Source organism: Antedon bifida, chromosome 8 (genome assembly GCF_963402885.1).
Source record: "Antedon bifida chromosome 8, ecAntBifi1.1, whole genome shotgun sequence".
NCBI classification, from domain to species: Eukaryota; Metazoa; Echinodermata; class Crinoidea; order Comatulida; family Antedonidae; genus Antedon; species Antedon bifida.
In genome coordinates, this window is record NC_136233.1 from 15,656,961 (window position 1) to 15,677,704 (window position 20,744).

A 20,744-nucleotide genomic window follows, 5' to 3' on the forward strand; every position below is an offset into this window, starting at 1 on the left:
TTCGACCTTTTTATTTTTTTACATAAATGGTTACTATACGTCTATAAGATGCTTATAACGCAATATATGCACATATATAGCAATAATATTGCATAATAACAGTATTTTTAAAAGTGCGTATTTTGGCCATTTTTCGAAAAAATCCCTTACTATAGTACAGGGATTTTTTTTTAAAATGGCCATATCTTGACCTTTTTATTTTTTGTCATAAATGGTTACTATACGTCTATAAGATGCTTATAACGCAGTTTATGCACAAATATAGCAATATTATTGCATAACAGGATTTTAGAAAGTGCATATTCTGGCCATTTTTTAAAAAAATGCCAAATTTCGACCTTTTTATTTTTTGACATAAATGGTTACATAATTTCCATATAATATGTGCATATATTGTCTTATCTTCATCTTATAGAGTCATAGTAACTAGTTATGTCAACAAAAAAATGGCCGAAATTTGTGTATATTTTGGCCATTTTTGAAAAAAAAGCCAAATTTCGTTTACTATATCATAATTTGACATGCGGAGACGCACATAATTTGTTCTGCGCATATCACCTAATAATATATACATATTTTAAAAGTGTCGTTATTTCCTGATAAAAAGAACGTTAAAGTATAATATATAATTATATTGTTGTTTCAAACGGCGCTGTTGCCAAAATAGATTTAAGTTATTGGAATTAAATCTTCATTTTTAGTCGCGTGGACGCGACTCTGTAGTTCACTATGTCGGTCGGTCGGTCTGTCGGTCCGGTACCATTATGCGTTTTATCGCTTTTCTGTACTTTTTGAACTGTTTTGATGTACAGAAAAGTACATTACTTTTTGAAAGTTCATTTTTTTCTGAGAGCACGCGACTTGTGGCTGTTGGCCTTGTTAATTAAAACATTGATTTTGAACGCCAACATTGGACTATTTGAAAGTAAAGTTAAAGTAAACATACTTAAGTTAAGTTTGTTTTTCCATTTCAAGCAGGGTAAAAGCACACAGTACACCATAATCTTTAAGTTCTCATGAACAGTCCTGTTTCATTCCATCGTACTGAAAATTGAAAACAAAATCCAGCTACAGATTATTAAAGAAGAGTCTGCCAGGGTTAGATGAATCAAGTGAAGAATATATAAAAGAAAGTTTGTTGCAAAATAAGCCTACACACATATTATATTTAGACTCAGTTCATTCACAGAATGCGTTGAACCTATCGTTCTCACGAACATTTTTTATTTTACATTGCCTTTATAGAAGTTTAATAAAATTAGAATGCACGTTTAAATACAGAGTTGCTGTGTAGCATCTTTCTCGTTTGTAATGTTCTCTATCAAAATCAGCAAACAAGTTTTCATTGTATTGCGTTTTGTATGTGTGTAAAAATACTATGAAGTTGAATTATTGGTAGAATTATGTCATACAACCTATAGGCAGGGAAGCATCGAGGCATCTGTTACACCACAAAGAAGGATTGGAGTTCAGCTAGCTGGAGCTGGAGGTCCATATATTAAGAAACTGCTGCTAGAGAAGCATCTGGACTGTTTACAGTCACACCTTACTACATCCACAATAAAACACATCTTCAATATTGATTTATTTTCAATTCGTAAAGTAATTAATTTTCCAACCAAAAAACTAATTATTAAAACTATTTTTCACTTTATATACATAATTAATAAAAAACAAAAAACAAATTTAGCTACAGTGTTTAGCCTTATCTTGTAAGCGATTTCTTTTTAAGATATTTATTTCTATCATTTAATTTAATAGTGTTGTGTTGTATAACTTCAATAATAAATGTTTGCAAATTTGTCTTCCTATTTTACTTAGAATGTACTGAAAATATTTATTCTAATGTATAGTTATAGAGTTTCTATCTCAACACAAAAAAAACCCCCCAATTTCATTACCATACCTTATCATATCTATATGTTTATTTTATTTAACATAGCATAGTCTAGTCTTACTTTTAAGAGTGATTATTAAAACTTAATATTGTGTTTAGAAATAAATTTAGAATAAAGGTAAATATAAAGTAAAGGTGAGTATTTCATTATTTATATGTAATTTAACATTTGTTTGAGTATAATGTACTTCATTTTATAACCGTGACTCCATAGCAACCACCATGGAGTAACCACGAACAACAAAAGAATTCAGTAAAACTTTTAATGAAAAAAATTATTATAGAAATTGAACTTAAATCTAATATTGATTGATTGAAATAAAAAATATTGTTTACCATAATGTACATGTAGTGACAATTGGATGAGGCCCCATCCATTTGGAAAGTGTAAACAATACTACACACAGATGTTGATGAGTTTTGTGTTCTCAGGACTATTAGAAATATATTTGTAAAATGTATTACCTACACCTCTCTAATAATCATCATCCTACTATTTTCTTCTTAAAATTATGGTAAAGTGCATGATAGTTGACTGACAGTATAATCATTCTAAAGCTATGTCTACACTATCAAACTTTATGTAGAAACAAAATGTGATGTGCCCATATATGAAGATGTCATATCCCCACCATATATGGGCACATCACACTATTTTTGTCAAACTACAAATAACCTTTTCAATAGTGATCCACTACTCAAAAACAATACAAAATAGCAATTATAACTATCAGTTAAAAGTATAGTATTAATTAATAATGACAACAGTATAATTATATGTTATGATTTAATCAACCATATATGTCTATGGTTGCACTGTAGTACTTCTGTAGAAGCACATATATGCATCACATAATAGTCTTCTTAATGGCTCTTCCAACTCTTTGTCACTTAAATGTACATGTTTTTCTGGGTGTTTAATCCAATCTTTGAACTTCGGAAGCTCTGTTATCTTTGGGATGTTAAAACCATCCTGGTCTCCTGAAAAAATATACAAGATATGTTGCTTGCCATGTGGTAGTCATTACATGTGGTATACATTCTGGCATATGTTTCTACCCCTGAGCATCTAAGCTTAAAACACTACAAGCCTGTAGCCAGGGGGTTCTTGGTGTTCGACCTAACTCCATTTTCCCTTTTCTTTAAACTGGAGACAAATTTTGCTACCTGTAGGTCAAAACATTCTTTTCTTCAATACCTTCATGGGATTAATTTCCTGATTTATCGTAAAATCAAAAAGTACTACTGGGTTTGTTCTACTAGCGTTTCTGCTCCCAACTAGTCATCCATTCATAGAAGCATTGATAAAGAAAGCCTATCTAATGGTAACTATTATAGTGGTTCCAAAACATGACTATTAATATAGAGGGTTATACGATGTTTACTATTTCTATTATAGTTAGTTGCTGTGGTGTTCTTTTATTACGATTTCTAAGAAGATGTAAAACTATTCATGCTACAAAGAAAGATGAAATCTTACCTATTCTGTCAGCCATACTATCAAAGAACAACCATTTTGAGTCTTTTTCTTCTCCAGATTTTACAAAAGCCACATAATGGCTTGTTTCAATACACACAACAGCAAATAGTTCCATCTTCTCAGTGCTTATTGCATCACGCTCCTCATCATCTGAAAGTTCTTTTGGAAAGTCCTCAGGAATTTTCAATTTTCGAGGCTTGTCATGTGTTTTTCTTTGAGCAATTTTGTGACGCTGTATAGGAGGTAGTGTTAAACTCTTAATAATAAAATAATATATACATAATATATTTGTTGAATTCATGATGCAAGATTTAACTGTCAAACAAGAATTACATTTTTTTTAATGAATGGGAATAGAGGGAACTGATGATCAGACGTCTACTAGACCAGGCTATAATTGAGGTAGAAATTCTCATATGGTTTTTCTAGAAAAGTTTTTGACGAGGAATCAGAATAATGTGAGGTAAATGGGCTGTAACCCAATGAGGTCTCTATTTTAAAAATGCCAAAGTCAATATCACAAATAAAATCAGTTAAAATAAAAATTTAAATCAGATTTACATATAGAATTGCAAGAGGCGTTTAAATGCTATTTGTATATGGTTTTTTTTACACACATTTTCAACTGAGAAAAAAGTTACTCAAACCAGATGAATTTGATATTTGATTAGTTAAAAGCATTGCTGACATTTTCCACAACAATTCATAGATTTTGCTTACGATTTTGTAACAAGAATCGCAGTAACCCGCTATCTGTTCACCTCCTAGTTTTGCACTCTTGCATTCACGGCATTCTAATGATGACAGTTTTCCACAAATAGTACATGGCCTGGGAACTAATAACAAATATATATGTGTCAGCTTTTTGCTTATTGTATCTTCATTTTCAGTAATTTTCCTATGGATTTATATTTATTTATAATTAGTCAAGCATTAAAAAAAAAATGTGTTTATCAGGCAGTCATTGGTTTTGCAAAGATATAAAAAATATTATTATTGAGTAATATTATACAGATATTGCCTGCTTAGAGGTGAAATATAAGATTTGACATCCCCGAGGGAATGATATTATGTTCGAGGGAATATATATATCCCGAAGCAGCAGCTGAGGGATATATATAATTCCCCGAGAACATAATATCATCCTGAGGGGATGTTAAATCTTATATTTTACCGATATAAAAGGCGATATCTGTTATATTACATAGCCAAGAACAAGTCTGCTGGGTTGGGTGAAGCTAGGCTAGACTAGGCCTCCTTTTTGTATTGTATTTAAACAAGCTGCCTACCTAAGACACCTTACCTTGCGAAGAATAATATACAGTTAATTACTAATTAATGATTCCTTGGCAATAAAATATTCACTAGCCTAGGTCGTTTAAATAATAACAGAAGAATTTCCATCAATAAGCCTACATTAATAATAATAATATTATCATAGGCCGAATAAATAATAATTCGTCTTCTTCCTTCGAGCCGAATCACCGGATGTTCAGTGCGTCGCGCGCGTACCGGTTACTACTGTGAGTATTAACCAATCACAAATGGTCTTTCATCACATCTAGGGAGGACTAATAACAAATGAGGGCGCTATGTATGCATAGTTTAAATAGTTTAGTTGATTAATTTCTTCAAGCAAGTTCCGTGGCACAGCGCATGAAGCATTGTCTTGTGATGGAGTGACAATTCCATCGCGAGTTCAAGATCCAGTAGATGACTTTTGTTTAACGCGAGTTTTGCCACACGAAAATTACACAGTCAATATCATCGAACTCGAGAATTTATATGATTAATGACACGATAATTACGCGAAAATTACTCAGTCAATATCATCGTTCTCGAGGATATATACGATTTACGATCCTCGCAGCGGTAGTCATGTGGTGCAACCAATCACGTTCACGTATTTACTATGTAATATAACTTACAGTTGTCCAGCATGTGTGTAATATCAAGTTCAAGTGTTGGTAGAATTCTCTCGTACAACCTATAAGTCTTGCCAAATCGAGGCATCTGTACCACAAAGCATGATGGGATTTCAGCTAGCTTGATGTCTGTATCAAGAAACGACTGTTCCAGAAGCATCTGGACTGTTGGCATTTTGCCCAACGTTGTGTCACGCTCCATGAACATCTGGTAGAAGTTCATTTCTTGAATGGCTGGTGATCCATAAACCCTAAGAGATACCAAGAATTTGTTTAAAATAGCTTAAATAAAACACTGTTAGAAAGATAGTGCACTCAAAGGTTCACCCTTCTAGGGCTACCATTATTGAAGCTTGTTACTGAAGTCTCTTATTTTAGACATTTTTAATCCGGATTACACTACATCAGTTCTTCGTAAATGACACCATCAACATGAAATGTGTGAGTAATTATATTTACCAACAGAAAAGTTAAGCCAAACTGTTCAAGTACAAAATTCAAGTCACAATGTACTCTATCTAATGTTTGATTCAAACATTTTAATTACCCTCCATTTGGTTTTAATTAATTATCAACGTAATATTAATATAATATCCATATATTCATTCATTCATATTCACATTTATTTTGACAAAGAAGATACATAATACTAATTGTTACAATATAAATTGGGAAAGCTCACTGATTTTTTCCCTTTCGCATACAATTGAAAAAGAAAATAAAAAATATAATGAGAACAAAGAAGTAAATACGGTACTAGCAAAAAAAAAAAAAAATATTAATAAGTTGACAGTAATAGCAAAAATATTCATAACATACTTGATTTTAAAGAGTGGATCGCTTTTCAATACTTCTTGTAAAAGCGTTGTAAGAAACTCCTCTGGGTCTTTCTCCTGATCCCTCAGTCCAACAGTACTTCCATGTTTATCCAGTAGTCTTCGAAGTTGATATATATTTTCAAATTTTACTAAACCATTACTTTGAACAAATCATAATACAAATATATCAATAAACGAACTAGAAATTCAGACAATGAATTTTTTATAAAAAAAAGCAGCAGAATAAACAATTTAAGAAGGCTTTCTTAAGTAAATGTTGGGGAATAACCTGTGGCTTGCAGCCTAACTGAGATGATGACACATACAATAACTTTCTTATCCCGGCCCCTAAGGGTCCTTTTGTGTCGAGTGCTGCCACTAAAGAAGCCTGTTTGTCTGTCCACAATGACAGGGGCTGAATGGATAAGCGCACGGGGGTAAACCCTACTCTTCCGAAGGATTCATTTTCATTAAAAATGGTAATTGGACTGGCATGTGAGCAGGCCAGAGTTTGAGACCTGTCTGTGACATCTGGTTTGTGTCCTTAGGCTAGATGCTTTACTGTCATTGATTCATTGTCCTTTGGATGGAACATTGATCCGTAGGTCTTGTATACATTATTGCAATAAAAAACTTTAGTGAACTAGACTATTCAAAAGCAGTAGGCTATCATCTCCTGGTAATCACAGCATTGTGTCTACCGTGGGCAATAGAGGGCCTCACCCGATTGTCTTCAGTGTTCAACCATGGACCTATAAATTACAAAATCTAATTTATTGGTCCATGGATCACTATAATACTATATACATTTTGAATGACAATATTTATAAAAACTAATAACCATAAGCAGAAACGTCAATTATCATCTAAGGATGATACAATAAAAAGAATAAAATGTTGAATTTGACTTCTCTCTTATTATATAGAGTTTACCTATCTGTTACTTACATAATGGTTTATTTAATCTTATTTTTCTTTTTGGTTAAAAGCATAAAAGCGTATGTACTGTATACTTGTACCTCCTCAATGGGTAAACTATGTCCTCTCTAAGCACTCTCTGTACCTCACTGTACCCTTCAATATCATTAGCATTCTTTGGGCGATGCAGTAACTCATCAAAAACGCTAACAAATGCAAACATGCTAAAAATAGTTGAATCAAGGTAGCACGAGTTCTGGTCTCCTTGGATACCCATTGCTCCGTGTGGATGAACCTTTGACATCATGGGTGGAACTGTGACATCCTTTATCGATGGGCTATCAAAAACATTGTCTATAATAATCAAAATAGAAAACAGAAGGGAAGGTTGTTTAGTTACAAAACAAACATACTAAGAAAATATATAGGGTACATTATTGTAATTGAATTGTAAAGTATACAAAAATGGCTATAAAAATGATGTAGAACAATGTATATGGTAATTACCTAGCCTTTGTGGTTCTCCAGTGTGTTCAATGGGACCGGAAAACCGTGCATCAGGCTTGCATTTTGATAATGGTAAGAAAAAACCCCTGCGTGGTAAAGTTGTAAAGTAACGTGCAAGACCAAACTTGCCATCCGTTGCAGCCATGCAATCTTCCTCCTAGAGAAATGAACAAATATGCATATAAAAGTTTACAGCAGTGTGTTCAGTGAACACACAAAAATGAACCAAAAATATATGAAAAGCAATTTGCATTTTTGAGTTGCATTACACAATTAAATAAATAATCTAATGCAGTTTACAATCTCAGGAAGTACAGTAGGTATGTTTGTTAATCAAAACATTTTTAACAAAGAAACTTACCAGCTCAACACCAGCAAATTTTCCTTTGTGTTCCATTTTTTGTACATATCCAATCCATTTAATTACACCATACATGTACATGGACTTTGCAACAGGTACTTCAACCATTGTTCCAATGCTAAACTGATGCTGGTAAAACGGTCTACCAACTATGTCTTCACTTCCTGGTTTGTCTTTCTGGTTTGAAATGTTGCCACCTTGGGATGTTGTTTTTTCTGTAAACAAAACATCAATAACAAATGATTAATTGAATTACTGTAAATTACTTACAGTATTTAAAAAAAAGTCTCCCTTCACCCAGCTAGTATACATGGCACAAATATTTTACCAATGTAATAATAATATTGTATTCAATGCGTCTGGTCAACCAATTACAATTGTTGTGTGGGTCCAAGCTACAGTAGTATTGCAGGGGGCCCTTTGACCCATTACAATTGTGTGGGTCCATTTTTGTATTGTAGTAGGCCTGGTCAACCCATTACAATTGTTGAGTGGGTCTATGTTAGTTTTGTAATGGGCCTGGTCAACACATTACAATTGTTGTGTTGGTCCAGGCTAGTTTGTAGTGTTTTGAGTCTCTTCAGTAAGAGACCTTGTAGTTTTCATTTTCTCTATAAGATCAACTTCAATTGTTGGATGCATCATTTCTAGGTCTTGCTAATAATTGTATACTACCTTTTAATAGGTCAGCCAAATCTTTCCTGCCAATATTATCCAGAGTTTCGGTAAGCTTAGATTTAAAGTCAGTCTCAGTATCCCTTAATGTCTTCAAGAAATTTGATTTGTCAAAAATTGGCCTAGATGAGCTCGTTATGTTGAAATATGTTTGCAGTGCATTTACATCAAATTCTTCTAATACTTCTGCAATAATTTCTATCATTTCATCTGAAACAAAACTTTTGTCTTCCGGATCAACCTCCATATTCTCTTCTTCATCTTCTAAATATAAAACAAATTAAAGCTCTGTCTACACTATCAAACTAGTTTTACAAAAAATGGTTAATGGTTTTTAACTTGTATAGCTCAAAATACAAATAGTCTCTATGCGTGATGTGCCCAAATATACATGGCAGTGATATCATCATGTCCATATATGGGCACAGCATATTTTTTTTGTTACATAAACTTTAATAGTGTAGACATAGCTTAAGGTTAATAATCCATTCAGAATTATTTTATAAAAATATTACTAAAATCTTATATCAACTTAGAGGGTGAACTTGCTGAGTTTGCCTTCACTCTAGCTAAATGGTAATATTTTAACAGGTTAAATGATGTAACATAGACAACTTAAGCATATAAAAAGCAAAAGTTATATCTCAATAAATACATACTACCATGCAATATTGACTGTCATGACGTGCAAATACAAAATGATATACAAGACACATTTCATCATACACATAAAAAGCATCATCTTTTAGTATTGTTATGGGAAGACTGATTTGTTCTAGAGATTAGTACACAGTACATACCAACAGTCAAATGTTTGGCCATTTCATCATGACCACAATCTTTCAGAGCCTTTGCTAGTGTACCAAGTTTATCAGTATGTGAAGGCTGTCGTTTTTCCCAGGTCATGAATGCATGGTGAGCCTGGTTTGACTCATTAGAAGATAATTTCTCAATTTCTCTGATTTCATTTTCTGTCATTTTAAGCTTTCTAGCAATATTCTGCCATGATTTGGAAAACTGAACTGAGAGTTGTTCCAGGAGGTTACTGTCAAGTACTAAAAAATAAAACAATCTAATAATAAAATATTTTTACCGGTTGAATTATGTGTCTATATAAAGCAAAAGTTATGTAATAACATATTAAATTACAAATACCATGCAATATTGACTGCCAAACAAAGAGATGACATGAAATACTGTATGTCTTGTAATAAAAGATAGAAACAGATCTTACATGTTAGTGGCTTTGGATGAGATATGTTGCTTCCATGGTTCGTTGACTCTGCTGTAAATAAATAATTTTGATTAGTTATTATACATGATAAACATAAGGGAACTAAAACAAGGATAAACAGACTCTAGTGCTAAATATAGGCTGGGTGCAATGAATCCCAAAAATCATTTTAGAAAGCTACTGTACGCAAAGTATAGTAAAATTATACATCTCAAAACAAAGATATTCAGACAATAGACTCATGAAGGACTTTAACATGGATGTCGATAAATGGTAGACAATTGCTGCTGAAAAAGAAGGTTGATATATATGCTATAATCATTTAATAACTACTGTAGTGTCTGTTAAAGATGTATTGTCCCTTTGACTAATTCTAAAAAAATTTGTAAACAAATATTTAGAAAAAAAGTGGGTCATTTTGAAGTATCACAATATAGTTATTAACTTTCACCAAAAATTAATCAAAAAAAAAATCATTTAACTGAATATATTAAATATATATATTAAATTACAAATACAATGCAAACAGATGACATGAAATACTGTATGTCTTGTAATAAAAGATAGAAACAGATCTTACGTGTTAGTGGCTTTGGATGAGATATGTTGCTTCCATGGTTCGTTGACTTTACTGTAAATAAATCATTTTGATTAGTTATTATATACATTATGATAAACATAAGGGAACTAAAACAAGGATAAATAGACTCTTGTGCTAAATATAGGCTGGGTGCAATGAATCCCCAAGATCATTTAAGAATTAAAATACATCTAAAAACGAAGATATTCAGACATGTCAATAGACTCATGAAGGACTTTAACGTGGATGTCGATAAATGGGAGACAATTGCGGCTGAAATAGATGGTTGATATATATGCTATATTCATTTAATAACTACTGTAGCGTCTGTTAAATAATTAAGTATTATAAGGCCAAATCTAGACAAGGGAAAGCTTTTCATTTGGTCTTTTTGTCAAATCAAGTTGAATAATCAAGTAATTATTAATTTTCATTTTACATTTTCTTGACAATAAAGAGTAGAATGTAGAGGCAGTTGGCCATGGCAATAGATAAAAGAGCCAACCAAAAGGAAAAACATAAACTGTCAGACCTCTAAACATCTACAGTACATCTGACTCCCAAATAAAACCAACATTGGGACTTATTAGCTAAAGATGACATTAAAACATGTGACAAAATGAAAAAAAAAAATTAATCTTGCTGGATTACATTTTCAGTAAAGTAACACTGCTTTTCAAAATGGACCAGTTAAAAGGTTTAAAGGTAAGTAAAGTAAATCAATTTATCTCCATATAAAACAAAACGAAAAATCATTTTGTACAGTACCAGGCATAGCTTTTTAAGGTTTTACTCCTGAGGGGTCCCCGTCTACTTTACTACTAACGTTAATTGTAACTAAGATAAGATAATGATAATTTAATTTTGGTTAATTAATAAACCAGTAATCAATAAAAGGGGGCTGAACACAGTTCATGCAACAAGTTCACTAGATTTTAATGTTTTATTTTAAAAGTTCTACTGAGAAGCAAACATGAAGATGCTATAGGTATGTCTTTAGTTAGAAACATTAAATATTCTTATACTTGTGTCTGGTCTGTGATCTTGTCTTGTTTGTAATACATTGCTTCCATTGTTTGTAGACACTGTAAATAAATAAATTCCAATAAAATCAGTAAAGAGGATTGAAATACGATAGGAAACTGAGCAAAGATTTGGTTTATATAATTTAATTTTTTGTAAAATTATAAGTACTGACTGTGTATTTGTGATCTAGAGAGCAATCTTCCATATTACTAATAAAAGATGGTACAGTATGTAATAACTACATCCTATTAATTACTGAAACATGAACAATAACTTCCACTTACTGGGGAAAACCTGTTTTAGAACTGAACCAAAACCATATCTGCTCAATAAAGTTATTAACTTTTGTTTCTTGTCTTCTGTACGGTCTTGCTGTGCTCTCCATGTAAAAATCATTGCTTTTATTTTAGCAAGGTCCTTTATGAATTTCTTGTCAAAATACATCATATGTGAAGGTTGGAAATTTAGTGCTTTACGTATATCATACAAGTTTTTTGTCATCCTTATTGCAAGTTTGTGAATATCTCCATCTTCCAAACCTATAACAAAGTATATAGATTGTGGTTTAATTTTACTGTTTTCAGTAATTTTGAAAATAAATATGTTTTTGTATTTTGTGTTCTACTTCATGTATTATCATATGCAATGTTATGATAACTAAATGAATAGTAGTGCAGATTAGAAAATACTTTTATTTTTGTGATTTGATTTTCTTGTTTTATAATTTGGTAAAAAACAATTGTTGTCCTATTTGTCCAAAATGGTTAATGTATTTTGCATTACCTCTGGACATAATTTACCAACCCAGACATAGCGAAACTATTTTATATTCCCATTACGATTTTACATATACATACAACTTTCATATAATTGTGGTCCAAAGAACTACGATAAAATCTTATGTCGCCTCCTAGGTCGAGTTTGTGCGGATGCATATTATTGCCACAAAACAAACCTACATTCGCGCTCGCCTTTGTTTACACAGCTAGTAGAAAGGGAATAGGAGGAAAACCTTGTTGCATAACACAATCGCACAAGGTCGTCCAGTGGTACAGTCCATCCCCACCAAATATAATAGTGTTGACCATTTTTTGTCAGAGAAATTTGGTTCTCTTACTCTGATAATTGCAACAGTCTGGTTTGTGTAGCTAATTAATATAAATGTTACGGGCGATTTGAATGATTTGCGCATATATTTGCTCCATTTAAAATGACAATCCTGCACAATAAAATGGACTGTACAATTTTCATTGTTTTCTATACACACAAGATTGTTCACATTCGCATTGAACCCAAAAAAATGTTTATCCTTGGTCGTGTGTGTTTATCCCTTTTCCATGGTTTACCGGCAGAGAAAGTAGGCTATGATCATTTTGCTGATGGTGTGTCATACTCTGGCCATCTAGAGGTGAATTTATCATGAATTTTACGTGCCAGGGGCCGGATTTATCAATATTTGCTTATATTTTTGCTTAAGGTGAAATATTTAAGAAGTGCTTAAGCAAATAGCTTAAGCTTATTTATCAAACCGTCTTAGCAATGTCTTAGCAGAAAAATTGTCTTAGGTAAATTTTACTTTGCACATGCGCAAAATTAAACTCTAGAGGGCAGCAAATTATGTCTTAAGACGAAAAATCCTTGCTTACGCGTGCGCATTAGCTTTTTTCTCTTAGCGATGGCGGCGCTATAACATTTTATCTCCGTATTTTCACTCCCAACAAGAGAGGGCGCATTCTGGCTACTATTGTTTTTATTACTTGAAATAGCTAGAGAAAGAGCACAACAGTCGGAAATACATACGAAAATCATTCGCTCTAAACTTAAATCAAATCAACATTTATTTATTTTTATCAATGACAGCGACCCTTGGCAGTCAATAGTTTTCTAAAAGTTAGTCAAATGGGTCGTACCTATCCCGAAAATATTAGTTTTGCTTGTCCAATTTCTAGGCCATCTTTACGAAGATCGATATCATTATTTTAGCGTCCGTAGTACAGCGGAAAACGCACTAGCTTAGCCTTTCCGAATGTTCAATGTTCCGGCCTAGCGCGCTCGCGTTGTCAAAAAAGAATGTTTCTGTTGCAGAAATGAGATAAGACGAAATTTTTCATCTTAAGGCAGGGTATTGTTCGTCTTAGATTTAAGACAAAATTAAGCAAATTTTTTTGCTTAGATATATTGATAAATCTGACTTAGGCAAAATCAAGGATTTAAGGCAAAGTTAAGACGATTTTTTTGCTAAGCAAGTTTGATAAATCCGGCCCCAGAGAGAGTACCATTTCCATCCATCTGGGGATGTCAGGTAACAAAATTCTATCGGGAAAATCCTGGCGCCACCACTGCTCACGCATTGTTTTTATTCAGAACTATATGATGTACCATAAACTTTATAACAACAATAAAATAACATTGACAGGAATTGGTATTTATTTCTTTTTTATAAAAAATACTATAGCAAAATTGTATACATACCACCAATCAAGTGTTTGGCCATTTCCTCATGGCCACAGATTTTCAGAGCCTTTGCTAGTGTACCAAGCTTATCTGTCTCTGAAGGCTGTTGTTTTTTCCATATCATGAATGCTTGATAGGCCTGTTTTGACACATCAGGAGATGACTTCTCGATTTCTATGATTTCTTCCTCTGTCAGTTTAAGCTCTTTAGCAAGAACTTGCCATGATTTTAAAAGTTCAACTGAAAGTTGTTCTAGGAAGTTAGTGTCGAGTCCTATAAAATAAAAAAAACAAGCCCTGTTTCTGTGTATATAGTACATGGAAATTTTTAATATATACTGTATATGCATATCTCAATAGTTTTTTGACAATATTATATAACTGAGATTCTTGTCATTTAATTGAATGATTGTGGGTCACATGATATTAAATAAATACTATATCACTGCAATTTCGTTTTGCATGTTCATTATTTTTGTTACTCAGCGAGTGGCCGTTGACCAATTTTGTTAAAGCAAACTGTAGTGTCACACCATCTATTTGTTCTACCCAGCGTACAAAATTGGAACGCTGCCTTTTTAAGTGGTTTATTAATAGGAAGTGTCTTATAAAACAAATAAACAGTGAAAGCTGAAAATTTGTAATATTTTCACTCAACCAGAATTTACCCCTGTACATATGAATTGACAAAGGGTCAAGAACCCCATTTAAGTGCATAATTTCAAAGATGGACCAGGGGATGAAACCCATGAAGTAATTTCAGTAGAAATGGGTCTCCAGCTATACCATTTTACCTTGAATCAAAAATGTTGACACAGACCGCAATTCAATTTCATCAAGAGCAGATGCAAGAAATGAAACTTTATCTGATGCATGTGATTGGGTTGTTCTCCAAATTATCAGTACTTCTAAGCATATTGCTTCCTGATTACCACCTTTTCTTTTTTTAATCTGTTCAATGTTAGACACGTTTAATTTTTCAGCAAGACTTTCCCATCTGTATTTAGTTTCTCGTGCTACAAATCTTAAAATATCATCATCCAAACCTTTAGAATATTTGATACAAAAATTCTTGGTAAAACAGGAATACAGTAGCCATAATATAACATATAATTGAACAAAACAAATAAAATTACCACACTTATTTCATTTTGAAAGTAGCTTCTATTCTATGACCTTTGACCCAGGATATACAAAATTACACAAAAATATGGCAAAATATTTATTTATACACACTATAAATCTATCATTATGAATTATGATAATTAGTCACAACAAATGTAGAAAATTAGTAAATTTATTACTTGCTAAACCACTTTTCAACTTCCAAAGCCTACCAAACTCATTAAACTTTCTTCTTCATGGTACAGAATTGTGATAAAACATAATAAATGTTTACCTTGGAGTATTTCATTACACAGCTTGTCTTCACCAAACTCATTACAAATTTGTGCAAGTACTCCAAGCTTGTCTGTCAGATCCAAATTATCTTCTTGCCAAATGTGAAGCATGTACCATGACACCTCTTCATTAGAACAATACTTTTTACTTAATTCATCAATTTTCTTTTGCGTTATGTTAAGCTTTTTTCCAATCTCTGACAATCTTGGTGGCATAGCACATGAAATCTTCATCATCAAGACATCTTCTACTCTTGTGGCTAATCAACAAACAAAGAGCAAATTATATATTTAAAGTGTATAGGTTTTTGGATACCTTAAAAAAAATTATAATAGACAACTTGATGATTTTTAATACCTGTTTCTTCATTTCGTGCTTTCTTATTTCTTCTACCTGGAGTTTGCCATGAATATTGTGATACATTATCTGAAATTATGAATTAAGTTGAAATAACTTGTACAGAATTTTCCTGCATTTACATACTCTTTGCATTAGCCTATGGCTATGAGACCAATACTACTGGCACCTAAATTTCAAACCAAATTGATATGAATCACACCGACAATAAAATATATATCAATTAAACGATTTTCCTACATTTAACATTGTTTGAGTGGTACAGTAGGTATGGCAGAGCAAAAATCAAGGTGGAAAAACATTTAGATTCGGAATTGAAACTGAAGAGGAAAGAACATAAAGTGTCAATTTAGTCATCTATGTGGTTTCAGAGTATTTCATTTCACTACAAAAACAGAAAAAGATAAGGTTTTCGGATTTGTGTATTCTATTATTAAAAGATTTAGCAATAGAATTTTATTTTGGGCTACCAAAAAAGAGCATATGTACTTGACTCAAATTGTCTGTCTCCTGAAAGTACCTGATTTTGACTCGACACACTCTTCTTTTCCTTTAGAGCCACTGCTCTTACTTCCTTTACCCACAACTGCAGTCAATATATTGTCGAAGAATGAAGATTTGCTAGATTTACCCCCTGAAACAGAGAAATCAAAATTACCTAAGAAAAAAAAAGCATTAAAAGGATCGCCCAATTACTTACTTATTTATTCGTAGACTATTGCTATGACAAAAATTTCCTAAATTTTAAACTTTTAAATCAAAATTATCATGGAGTGACCTATCTAAAAAGAAAGAAAAAGAAAAAAAACCTTTTTTTTCTTTTTAATAATCAATATGGATTTAGAAGAAATACCAATCTTGATTTAGTAATGTAATAGAGTTTTTAGTTTACAGTGGGTGTCTTCTTTAATATAAGGTGTTTGACATCAGACATCCTCATAGCCAATTTGTGCAATTATTGTATCTGCTTCCATCAAAGGTTACTTATCTGGCCGTCAACAATTAACATAAAAAAGGAATCCATAATCAGTTTAATGACTAAATTTCCTAATGTTGAAATGTCTGAACACCTGTAAGGGTAGCATGGGTATACCTATGCTATATCTGTGTGATCACACTTTGTTATTATCATTACTATAGTCCGTGTTTATTTTTCTTAAAACTGTGCTCAATTTTATGTTAATGCATGGCTATTTACTCTTTACTTCCTATAACTTTTAAAGATTTTTACTTTACACAAATTTGAAAATTCCTACCTTCAAGAGACGGTTTCAGACGATCAACTAGCAAAAGTGCTACTTTCGGTTCAGGTTTAAAAAACTCCTCACCACCATACCGGCCAGAATAATTGAGATCTTTTACATGATCCAAATCACCCTAGAATAAAGTTTCCCATTTAAAACACAAAAATCAGTTGCAATACATTCCTTTAAAAATCGAAGTGTATACTTTATATTTAATTATATGTTATTGTTATTTCCCACTAATTGATTTACCCAGCAAAATCATTGCAAATATACTGTATTTGTCCTTATTGAATTGTGAGTGAGGGAATAACAACATATTGTAGACAAATTTCACAAATCATTAAAAATGTAAACACAACTGATTACATTCAAAATAGAGTATTTCATTATCAATGTAGATTTACAGATGATGAAGATACCAAATAATGAAATGAAACGATTCAGAAACTGAGACATTTAGATCATGGATGTTTAGATATAAATTTTCAGAATAAATCTTAATGAAACCAAGAGTGTTGGCTGATTTGGGTATGTGGAAGAGCACATCTTTAGGGATTTCAGTAAATTCGGACATTTCTAAGGCAGGGGCAGAAGACGAATGAGAATTTGAACTTTTAATTGCCTGAAAATTGCACCTTTACACTAAAAATCTAGTTAATGTTACTTTATATTCAAGGCTAAAAACTAAACTAAACTTAAGTATTGGTCAGCATAAATTTTACAAAGCCTTACAATGGTTGGTTGGGGCTTAGATAAGAAAATATAACCTGTATATTACACCATTACATCAATGTTAAACTTTAAAAAAATTATATAACAGCCAATGTCAAACTAAAAAGTATAGCGAAACATGCAAGTACAGCAAAACATGCAAGTTCCCCTTTTTTTTAAATGACACACAGTCTTGCATACAGGTGCAATAAAGTAAACAGTACTACTGTCAGTTTTCTTAAAACAATATATTGTAAGGTTATCTCACAAGACGTCTGAACTCGGACAACAAAAGTAGACTTACAAATTCAACGGCAGCTAAAGTTGTGTTTTGATATGAATACAGTCCCCTCACCACACCTTCTTTCCCTTTATCACCTGTTCCATTAGTAAAGCAAGTAACCTTTGTTCCAGGTTTGATCGTATCATTAAGATGAGTTTCTACACGATTTGGCTGATGGAATATCAATTTGTCAAACGGCAAAAACAATCCACAATCCTCCTCACATTTGAAGTAATATTTATGACGAAAGAATCCATTAGTTGTACCAAACCTTTTATGTGACTATAAAACACAATGTACAGTAAGTAAACACAAATTGGTGAGGTGGATTGAAGTATATATTATGATATTGAAAAGCAAGAAATATTTATTTTATTTTAAAACCTTTGATGATGACGAAAAAATTAGCCGGAACTAGTACTAGAGTAGTGCGATATCCAAATCAATCAGCCAAAAAAATTAGTCTAGATTTTTCATAAAACTTGTGTACATTATGAAAAACACATACTTTGCATTTTACAGTAGGTAATACCTGGCAATGCATTTGCTCATTTTTATTGAATCCAGTCAACATCAAATCTACAACAAAACATCTTTAATTTAAAAAAACTTACCAGAAGTTCTAAACCAAATAAAAGACCTTTCTCATCATCAATTTTTTCTTTAGATCGGATGACAGCATCTGTGTAACACTCTTTATGGTCTATTATGACAGGAACACGAACAGCATCACCAACTTTTGCTTTTTCAGCACTGTGCAGCTTATACCCATTATTAAAAGCCTCACTTCTTCTCATTAGAGGAATTCCAAGTAAATAATCAACATATACTGCTTTTATTTCTTTAATTGTATGCCCGTCTCTCAAAAAATCAAAAGAAATTCTCTTTGTATCGACTGTAAACATATACAAATAATGTTTATTGATATTTTCATCTGAACACTTCAAAAGAGTTCCTTTAACGATTTTATTTCCTTTGTTTTCGCCATGAGTCACTTCAAAGTCTTCAGTAACTATAAAGTAAGTATTACTAGAGGTGGCCATGCTGGAAAAGTAGTTATCTAAATTACACCTAAAAAATGAATAAAAAATAAATTTACATTACACAAAAAAAAAATGCATTGCAAGTTTCTTAACTTTTAATTGGAAGTTGATTTCAATATTAATACAATATTTAAACTAATTATGTGCCTCATATTACTTTCTTTCAAATTCTAACAATCTTCCATCATCATGATCTTGTGAATGATGCACGGAAATCAACCTGTGGAGTGCACCATGCCTGTAATCTTCCTAAACACTATCTGCTACTTTTGATACTTACAATGTTATATGTATTCATCTTTTCCATTGATTGTAAACCTCTAATGAAACTTATATTAGTAGTAGGCCTATTTTATTATTCAACTTCTGTTTCCAATAATTTGCTAAACAAATGTAAAAGTTATTATGGTTACCATTATAATACCAAAAAAATGGGTGTCAGATGAAATCGGTCGCGCTTGAAATAGGTCGCATTTGAAATCGGTCGCGATAAAATAAACATCCGGTATTTTGTATGGAGCGCCGCTAGATACGCTTTTTATCATATTAGTTACATTTGATATCGGTCGCGTTTTATTTTGGTTACGCTAATTTGTATGGCGCATTAGATACATTTTTAATGAAAACGCTCATTATGTTTTAGTTAATTTTGAATATTGGAATTTCTAATAATACTATTTGACATTTTTTTAAGTACAGTAAATATAAATATTTATCTCATTATTTATAAATAATTTGTGTTTTCATTTTATCTTACAGGTTTTAATGAATTGTAATGTGTTCTTTTAGAAAATCGTTTTAAATGTTTTTTTGTTTTATTGAATATTGTGCAAGTTTTTGAAAGGATTGGCATGCCACTGTTTAAAGTTTTGAAAATAATAATTTTATTAATGAATAATAATTCAAGTAGACGCGCCTATTGCATATTTTTTAATCACAGTTAAAGACGAAACTCGTTCTATACCTGCAAGTGGATACCAGCTCAATGAGGTTTATGCAATAAAGGAAGATGCATGATGATGATTTTTGCATTCGATCCGCCACTCTGACATGAGCATGGTTTTAGGATAATAATAAAATATATAGATAATATGCTGTAGGACTATGATGTACAATGATAGATGTGAGAATAATAATGTATGGATAACAAGGTGGACACGATTCTCAAAGGCGTATGGATGAGTTGTACTTACTTAATAATTTACATTAAATGATTATTATAAATGAAGAAATAAAAGATATTCAAATTAAAATCTAGAGTATCGCCGACGTATATATGTAAATTATATACATCGTTTTACAAAAACATGTGCAGGAGGCAAGAGGTTTCAAACGTATATGGTTATTAGTAATAGACGTCATCTTTACCTGGCCATGGACAACGATCGTACATGTTTTGTCCATGATTTGACACACTAACAAGTGCGTGTTTTTTAAAAAGGGGAAACCCCGTCAGCAAAATAACGTATTGTTGAGGAAACAGCTGCACGATCATAGAAGGCGCATCTCCGATATGGCTTATTCGGGGGGTTTATTTCAGTAACTCGCCTTTTAACCATCCGCATATAATGATCATTTTGCTAAAAACTATTTTAAACATTATAAATAAAAATATACACATGATTTGCCTCAACAATAATCATTATACACTTAATATTATCCTACATAACGTACGGACATAAATAAAAATAAGGTGATCGAATAGTAAGTTGTTAACGACATGGATATGATATAATCTGCCACAGTATGCCAAAAAAATGGATATGCTGGCTTTACGGGCTATACATAAATTGTTCTCTTTTACGTAATTGTTTGTGTAATAAAAGAC

The 20,744-nt window shown here is 32.0% G+C and overlaps 3 protein-coding genes across 4 annotated transcripts in view; 2 read left to right on the forward strand and 1 right to left on the reverse strand.

The window, feature by feature from the left end:
• Window positions 1–1,662, forward strand: part of LOC144850925 (mitochondrial calcium uniporter regulator 1-like) — a 35,825-nt gene extending 34,163 nt beyond the window's left edge. The window contains exon 9 of the transcript XR_013614135.1: window positions 1,651–1,662. The gene's annotated coding sequence lies outside the window, so the exon portion shown is untranslated. The remainder of the gene's footprint in view (window positions 1–1,650) is intronic.
• Window positions 1–20,744, forward strand: part of LOC144850910 (ran-binding protein 9-like) — a 113,247-nt gene that overhangs the window by 57,553 nt on the left and 34,950 nt on the right. The gene's annotated exons all lie outside the window — the stretch shown is intronic.
• LOC144850900 (uncharacterized) lies at window positions 1,219–19,152 on the reverse strand. Of its 2 annotated transcripts, XM_078708404.1 has the most exons (23): window positions 19,074–19,136; window positions 18,488–18,944; window positions 17,895–18,155; window positions 16,889–17,009; window positions 16,153–16,290; window positions 15,633–15,701; window positions 15,274–15,534; window positions 14,669–14,920; window positions 13,894–14,148; window positions 11,706–11,960; window positions 11,421–11,480; window positions 10,396–10,446; window positions 9,816–9,866; window positions 9,382–9,636; window positions 8,582–8,845; window positions 7,907–8,121; window positions 7,546–7,702; window positions 7,140–7,392; window positions 6,122–6,280; window positions 5,306–5,553; window positions 4,098–4,213; window positions 3,378–3,609; window positions 1,219–2,878 (listed from the first exon to the last, which is right to left on the reverse strand). In XM_078708404.1, the coding sequence occupies exons 2-23, from the start codon at window positions 18,914–18,916 to the stop codon at window positions 2,703–2,705; spliced, it is 4,278 nt and encodes a 1,425-aa protein (XP_078564530.1). In that variant the 5' UTR covers window positions 18,917–18,944; window positions 19,074–19,136; the 3' UTR covers window positions 1,219–2,702. The 2 variants fall into 2 exon arrangements, with proteins under 2 accessions (XP_078564530.1, XP_078564531.1); XM_078708405.1 differs by having other exon boundaries at window positions 1,220–2,878; window positions 16,153–16,266; window positions 18,488–19,152.